Consider the following 8,739-nt stretch of genomic DNA (forward strand, 5'->3'; position numbering starts at 1 on the left):
TTAATGTGAAGGCGCACAGGAAATGTTCTGTTTGTACACGCGTTAACTTAACTGTGGTAATGTGCCGTCTCCTTCCGGTAATTACCGTTGGTGAAGTTTTTATACCTAGAATCGCTGCACAAGCACAGATCCCGAGGACACATATCTTTCACCAGCCAAAGTGGAGGGTGGACTCAATAACTTACTTGCCTAAGACTACATTTACCCCCATTTGGAGTATTAATGTAGAGCCCTCTAAGCAGTGTTGTGCAGCGCTCTTCTGTGTTTCAAAGACAGCCTCTCCTCATTAGCAGCCTGTCGCATGAGTGCGAATGGATTTGTATTCATCATCGCACGTGATCAATTTCAGTAGCAAATGCGATCAAAACTGTCGCACTGTACAGCCCTGGTACTAGGGCAGTTGACATTGTTTCGTCTGGAAGTGAGGTGACTTCAAGTGCGGTTGTTGCGGTAACCCACCATGCACTGGGGTTGGTTTGTACTTATTGCGGTATTCAATTTGACAGCCCTACGAGTAACCCCAGGAATCAAAGGACATATTCTCCAAAGTAGTCATTTTACAATCTCAGAAAAACTTGAAAAACGTGTTTTATTTTTGCATTTTAACCAATAAATCATTATATACAGGGATGGACAAAACAATAAAAAAGTATATGGAGTGTATTCACTGCATGGCTATTGGATTGTTCTGTGAATGAACCTGAATGTATGAGCTGAGAGTCTGATTCATGTGCTGCAACTGAAATATACAAAGGATTTCTCTGTGCGATGGTATTGACCCATTCTTCTTTCTAGTGAAAGTGTTGCTTTGTTTTGGAAATACCACATGTGACGTGTAGTGTGACCAGATGTCCCGCTTTGTGCGGGACAGTCACGCATTTCCATTACTTTTCACACGTCCCGCAAATTGAGACGTTGTCCCGCATTGTTATTGACAGTGAGCCCCCCTTTTTAAATGCGTGTTTTATAATCTGGCATTTATCCGATAGCTGTGAAGAGACAGCAGTCTCTAGCCCCTTTTACACAGCCAGTGAAAGCCGGGAATATGCCGGCCTTTCGGCCCTCCGCCCAGCTGTGTAAATGCGACAGTTGCGGAACGAGGGAAGAAAGGTGCGAGAAATAGTTCCGGGAATTTTACTACCTCGGGGGGTAGTAAGATTCCCGACAAAATCAGTTCCGCCTCTCTGTTTAAATGCTCCAGCTTGTTGATGCGGAACAGGGGCTCAGCGGGGGGCGTTGGCTGGGTTTGGGAGTGTGAAGTTATGTACGTCCTAAAAGTGCGACCGTTACCAAGGGGACTGTCGGACACGATGGAGCCACACTTGTTTGAACCACAAACCCACGGAAAGAAGACGAACAAACAACAAGAAGACGACATGGCCGGCAGCAATTGGGGCGACAGAGAGATCCGCGAGCTCCTATCCAACAGGGCTGAGGGGGAGATAAGTCGACACATCTCCGGGACAGTAAAGGACGGCCCTGCACTCGAGAAGCTGACGAAGCAGCTCAACGAGAACGGCTTTAACCGGACCAAGGCGCAGGTCACAAGCAAGCTGAAGGCCTTGAGGAAAAAATATCACCAGGTAAACGACCACAATGGCCGGAGTGGAAGAGGGAGGCTGGACTGGCCATACTTTGATCTGTGCCAAACTATTTGGGGGTCTAGCCACTCCGCCAACCCCGTTGCCCTTCGGAGCAGCATGCAGGAACAGACGGAAGACGCCAACACTTCTGGTTGTTTACCTGAGGCGTCTCTTTTGCCTGTGCCCCGCTGCAGCAGCCCGGGTTCCGGAGAGGGAAGCGACTCCGAGGACAGGAGCAGCGCCAGAAGCTCCGTAACGGCACCGGAGGATCGACAAGGTAAACATAATGTTTGGTCTTTGTGATCTTGTTTCATTGCCGTTAGGTGTGCCGTTAGTTAAAGAGCCTTCATGCTAATGTTGTGTGTGTTTGTTGTTATTCAGCATGCGCGCCAGCACATAAACGGCGCCGCCGGTTAACCAGGGCTCAAGAGGTGACCGAAGAAGTTAGACACATGTTGCTGGAACTGGACCGAAAGGACGAGGAGAAGGATCGTCTACGAGACGAGAGGCAGAGAGCAGAGGATGAACAGCACCGCAGAGAGGCGCGGGAGGAGATGAGAGAGGCACGGGAGGACAGCAGACGGGAGCGGGCAGAGCATGCCTCGTATTTTGGGAGTCTTATAAGGGACATTCAACAAGATATGAGGGACCAGGCCTCCCTCCTGCGTGACCTGGTCTCACGCATGCCAGGGCCTACAGGACAGCATGCTTCCCCACACCACTACTCTGTTCCCCCACCCCGAAATTACAACAACAACAGTAGTTTGCAACACCCTACCGAAGCCTCTTTCACTCCTGGATTGTCCTCTTCCTTCCTCCAGCAGCTGGAGTGAACACTAGGCTGTATGTAAATACAGCCTCACTGCACGTTGTAAATAGTTATATTGTAATTTAATGTGTTCCCCTTTTTAAAAACACATATTTTCTTCGCATGTCACTAAATAAACCATATTTTGATTTTGATTAATGCAGTCTTTTCTTAATTTCACAATCATGATTAACAGTCAGAACACTTGTAATTTGTTGTTAAAGTATGGGCATATTTGTAACATTGACATCAAGGTGTGACGCATAGCAGTGTAGCTATGTGCACCTTCATAGGGTACTTTCTCAGGCTCAGTGAGAATATATTTATCAGCTATACACATCGTCACACAACCACGACAGTACATTTATTATGGGCAGACTCTTATAATAGGTCCATGGCAGCACCAAGGGAGGTGCAGGTTAATTATGAACAATTAATTAAACGTCTATGAACAGTAAATTTGCCTGTATTTTTTTTATAAAATAAAACATAATATTAGAGCATCTTCAGGGGTTTAGTGGTGATAAACTATTAGTGGTTGTAATGAATCATCATTAGTGTTCCCAATTTACAGAAGATTAAAAAAGACACATAATTTTGATTGATTAATGCCTTTTATTAATTTCACAATCATTTTTAACAGTCAGAACACTTGTGATGTTAGAGTATGGGCATATTTATAACATTGACATCAAGGTTTGACGGATAGCAGTGTAGCTTTGTGCCTGTGCACCTTCATAGGCTACTCCCTCAGGCTCAGGGAGAATAGCTTCATCAGTGTTCCACTCTGGCAAGAAGTGTTCCTTGTTGATCTCACAGATGTTGTGTAAAATGCAGCATGCGACAACAACATCTGACATGAATGCAGTTTCAACATCATTTCTTTTGCCCAGGCACCTCCAGCGACCTTTAAGGCGGCCAAAAGCATTTTCGACCACCATCCTTGCTGAGCTCAAGCGGTAGTTAAATGTACGCTGCTGTTGGTTGAGTGCATGGTGGTTGGTGAAGCCCTTCATCAGCCACTTCCTCAGGGGGTATGCAGGGTCTCCAATGATATGTGCAGATACTTCAACTCCTTCAACGGTGATGGATCGCTGTTGGAAGAGCAATGCAAATGTATAAGTATGTGATGCTGCTCAAATCAAAATCAAGCACTAATGTAATTTCCACTTAGTTATTTACCATCAGTGTGCATTATCAAGTACTACAATGTAGATCAACACAATACAAAATTACATCAGGGGCATATAAATGGATGAATATAAAAACGCCTGTGTAAAAAGGCAGTGCAAAAAATTAGATGCATGTGTTTAGAAATGGTAAGTAGATTGTAGTACTGCTGCACATGTCCATCACTCTGTATTATTTTTGTTTCTTGTATCTTTATGGCAGTATTTGCCTCACCCTTTGCAAAGCTATAAAAAAAGTAAAATACTTTATCATTTATAAATCGGTTGATTGAAAACTTACTTCACGTGGGAAAAGGTAACCGCCTTGCTCTTCTGCCTTCTTGTAGAGGGGCGAATTGACCAAAACTCGAGCGTCATGTGTGCGACCAGGCCAGCCAACATACACATCTGTGAAGCTGGAACAAAAAGAATAATAACAATAAAGTTAAGTAAAAGAGTCGGGGGCTTTATTCAGATTTTAAAAGTTAGACATGAAAGGGAATATATTCAGAGTGATTCTTACCAGCAGTTGTGGTCAACAACAGCCTGAAGCACAATGGAGTGCCACCCTTTCCTGTTGTAGTAGGCTGATGGCTCGTGACGGGGGGCAATGATGGGTATGTGTGTACCGTCGATGGCACCAGCACACATGGGATACCCACGTTGAGCAAATCCGTCCATTGTCTCCTGGAGGCGGGCACCAGTTGGGAGGTCCACAAAACGTGTTAACAGGGCCCTCTGCAGCGCTGTAGTAACCTGACGCACTACCACACAGACTGTGGCGATACCGACCCCAAATATGCAGCCAATTGATCTATATTCGCTGGGTGTAGCGTACCACCAGAGCGCAATTGCCAGTCTCAGCCGAGGCTCTAAAGGCTGTCGCCAGTTGGTCTTCTTGCGCCTAATGTGTGGCTCCAGGATTTCAACCACAAACTCAAACGTCTTCCGAGACATACGGAAATGAGCCCGCCATTCATCCTCGTCAAAATTGCCCAAAACATTCGCCCAGAAAACGGAGCCTTGTGGTCTCTCTCTCCTCCACATTTGTCTAATGGAGATGCATGCCAGTTTGGGAATGACCAACAACCGTCTCCGTCTCCGGCGCCTGAGGTCTGTTTCGCGCCTTTCTTCTTCAAACCGCTTCCTTGTCCTCTTTAATTTCTCCGCCAAAGTAGTTTGTATTCTTCCAATTCGTTCCTCACACGAATCTGCTGGGTTTAAGGAACTCAACAACATACTACACATTAAACTAAGCATCCGCGCTCGAGCCTGTAGCATTGTAGACATATAAAATGCTAGCACCACCGCTTCTGCTCTCAATTCGTCCGGCATGGTTGTTGTTGTTGTTGTTGAATAAGCAGCTTACCGGTGCGGCGCTTAATTTATACGTCACACCCAACGCTGCTTACGCTGTTGTGTCACACAAGACACTCCCCCCACTCCCCTCGTTCCGGAAGGTGGAGCTCTGTGCTTTCACTCCGGAACGCTGTGTAAAAGGGACACAACAAGCTGCCTTTGCTTGGTTCTGTGTAAATAACACTTAACCAAGGAGAGCCGGCAAATTGCCGCTCTTTCGTTTCGTCAATATGCCGCAATCTGTGTGTAAAAGGGGCTTCTGTTTCTGTGTGTGTGTGAGTGTGCGTCTCTCCGTTTGTCTGTGTGTGTGTGTGTCGGTGTGTGTGTCTCCGTTTGTCTGTGTGTGTCTCCGTTTGTCTGTGTCGCGCTGCTGGGCTCAGTGGGCACTGTGAAGGTGCTGCCTGCTTCAGCGTTTACCTTCCTGTTACTTCAAAATAAAAGCCAACTCACGTTTGTCAAGTGAAATGCTAATGTGAAGCCAGTGAAATGCTTTTAATGTGAAGCCGCAGCCTTAATACTCTATTTGTTTAACAGTAGCTAACTTAACTGCTGCACGCTGATCTAAAGATAGTGTTTTTTAATATAGAAAGCCGTGTCTCGAGTTTATTTTGCTAAAAAAAAAAACGGCACTTTGTCCCGCATTGTCCCTCACAAACGTAGTCTTTGTCCCACATCTGGTGAATTGGGATCTGGTCACCCTAATGACGTGCAGTGCTCAAGTGTCAGCTTCAATAAAAAGATTTTCCGACTTAAACTGTTGAATCTGTTACTGATACCTTGTATTTCAAACAAATGCAAACTATCTGTCATTTCTTGATACTGATGCAGTGATCATCCTTAATCTAACTTGATTTAAAGGGGGCATATTATGAAAAACCAAACATTTCCGGTGTTTGGGCACACTTTTTAGGTTATTGGGGTCCCTACCAGCACACACAAGCTTCAAAAAGACAAATATGTATTTCTTCTGGGATACTTATTTCCAAAAAGGGGGGATTTGATGGTCTGTTCCAAAAAACACAGACTGATGACGAAATTGGTCGGTTTTCCTTAACATATTATACTCCCACGGGAAAGCTCACCAGAAACTCGGTAGTTGATTGGCAAATCAAGACGCCCCGATGGTAACCACTAGGGGTGTGCACGTGTACACGTGTAACCGTTTGTAAATCATAACCGTTTAGGAAAAATCATTAAACGAAAACCGTTCTTTTTTTTTTTTTCAAATTTCAAATTTTCTTTTTTTCAAAGTTTTTAATTATGTTCTGGAGACACGCATTTATTGATTTTACCTCACTAATAAAGTAATTGGGGATGATAAAAGGTAGTCTGCCGAATCTGTCTGTCCCTCGGCGAGTGTGTGTGTGTGTGTGTGAATGAGTGTGTGTATCGGCGCACACACACACATACGGGGGAGTCGCCGTGCTGGGGCTCGTCTCACAGCCACGGAAGAGAGATGAAAGATAACCTAAATATTAAAGTTACCCGGTTGACGTGAACTACGCTCGTAAGTAGCCCGAACTTTATAACACCTGTTCAACCTGCATACACGTGGACATGTAGAAATCGTAGAAATGTGCGATAGGCTATATTAATCAGGAAATTAATGAAGCGCGATCATGACAGCCAGGCGAACGTGTGCATGTGTGTGAGTGTGTGCCATGGACCTATTATAAGAGGTTTGTAAACCATAGAAAGTATATAAAAACGAGCGTGGTTCATGTCAACTGTGTGTTTACAGGCGAACGAACGCGTATGTGTGTGCACGCGTGCCTACAAGACGGCGGGCGCACGAGGACAATGACGTCACGGTTAACCGTGTACACGAAAAAAAATCTGTTGTGTACACGGTTAGACATTTTTGTAAACGTTCACACCCCTAGTAACCACACACAGCTGAGCCTCCACTGCTAATGCAACAACAGAGCAGAAGCAAGCTGCAGTGTTAGCTCATCCTCAAGCTACCATCACACCCCAGCCTCGAAGCACACTAGGGCTGAATAGATTTACTTCATTTTTTGTTAGGCTATGCCCAGCAAAGGTTGGCAATTTGTTAGTGTGATCTGCCGTTATACTGTAGTGTGGAGGAGACTTTGAAGACTGAGAGACACCATGGTTGCGTTCCGAATCGCATACTCTTTCTTTTTTCTATTCTACATACGGCATCCGACGATAAAAATAATCCAGTTAGGATGCAGTAGGCATACTATTGGGACATACTTTACTCTCTTATTTCATCATAACATTGCGCCTTGATCTTGCCTTTTGCTTTTATATCCGTCGCATCCCCGTTTGTTTTCATATGGAGGCTTCGTCGATGTGACGTCACTTCACGTGCCCACTGGATTGTGGGTCAGAATCGCCCAAATAGGATGCACTTTTCAACACTAACAATATTGGCCGCATGAAGTAGGACATCCGGGTACTTCTAACCATCCTAAATCTGGCCACAAGAATCGGGACATCCTAAATCTTTTTTCTACATACTATATAGTAGAAAGTATGCGATTCGGAACGCAACCCAACTCTAAGCTGGAAATGTAAGTAGTCATATTTAAAAACGAATCTGTCCGTTTATGAGTTCAATGTGTTTAATGTGCTTTAATTTATCCCTCCTATAATAACCAACGCCGACTGAAACGAGAGAATGTCGCTGGGTTAAGTAGTTAGCGTTAGCGGCTGTTAGCTTTTATGCTAACGGTTAGATCTGTGAGTCTGTCCGTGAGAGCCCCTGTGTGTAAAATAGAAGGTGAAACTGTATGGTGTGTTGGAAACTGAAGAGTATTTGTTTGTTGTTGACAGTGTGTAGTTATGCAAGCAGTTGTGGTACATGCAGCAGTAGGCCTATTACATCTCCAGTGTCATGTACATTATAATAGACAGGAATACTGTAAGTTGCCTCTGCTGCTGTTTGTTTCCTGTCCATTATATTTCAAAAAGCACACAGTATCACTCAGAACTCGTTGCTTCTTGAGCAAGGGCTATACTGAATCTACTGAATCTATTAGTAGCCTATCTTATTTAATAATGGAAGAAAAAATATATTTATCAGTTTGTAGCTTTGCCATAACAGATGTATGATGTAGGCCTATACATGTCAGCTAGGCTACACGACGTAACATTGAATGTGCCATGTTTTACAGATATGAGTGACCTGACGGAGCGTTGACCCACAAGGACCGTCACACTATCTGTTCCATCAGAGGACTGTTCACTGGTTGGAATAGGTGGTCTCCTTCAGGGCCCACCAGTAACAACTGGACAGTTACATACAAGTTATGGCTTTGCTTCTGTTTTAATTATGTACACTTTATATTTCCATTTCACTGGCTATGAATAAACTGCTTTATTTTTAAGGATGGTTTGTCTTTTTAAAATGTAATGATACTGTTTCAAAGAAAACATCTTCAGAGAGATAATGGGTTGAATTAAAAAACATATAAGTCAATGCATGTAGATCCGTCAGAAAACTAGTCTTCCTGACTATGAAAATGTGAGTTTCAAGTAATCCTTTACTACACTAAGCAAACAGTGACTGTTAGCAACACAATACATTTAACAGTAAAACTTTATTATAAATGAGTGATCACAATACAAATGATACATTGTCTACTAGATATTGAAAGGGTGTCATATAATTTGCAGCTCTGACTGTAATTATTTCTATACTTTTTTTTACAAAAGATAATGCCTTTCCAGTGGATCTTGACATGATACATTCCTTTCCTGCCTCGTTACTGAACATTTACATGTTACCTCAGCATGGCTTCACAACCAAAGCTTTCACTCCACTGGGTTGTAGATCATTCCCCAGTTTAAC

The 8,739-nt window shown here is 43.9% G+C and overlaps 1 protein-coding gene across 1 annotated transcript; it reads right to left on the minus strand.

The window, feature by feature from the left end:
* Positions 1-2,717: 2,717 nt before the first annotated feature.
* LOC307261995 (uncharacterized protein) lies at positions 2,718-4,517 on the minus strand (the record flags this gene model as incomplete). Its single annotated transcript, XM_080042726.1, has 4 exons — positions 2,718-2,721; positions 3,289-3,485; positions 3,862-3,976; positions 4,084-4,517. 4 exons carry the CDS (start codon positions 4,515-4,517, stop codon positions 2,718-2,720), a joined length of 750 nt encoding a protein of 249 aa, XP_079898852.1.
* Positions 4,518-8,739: the final 4,222 nt, after the last annotated feature.

This window comes from Ammodytes marinus (genome assembly GCF_949987685.1).
Source record: "Ammodytes marinus genome assembly, chromosome: 15".
Lineage (NCBI taxonomy): Eukaryota > Metazoa > Chordata > Actinopteri > Uranoscopiformes > Ammodytidae > Ammodytes > Ammodytes marinus.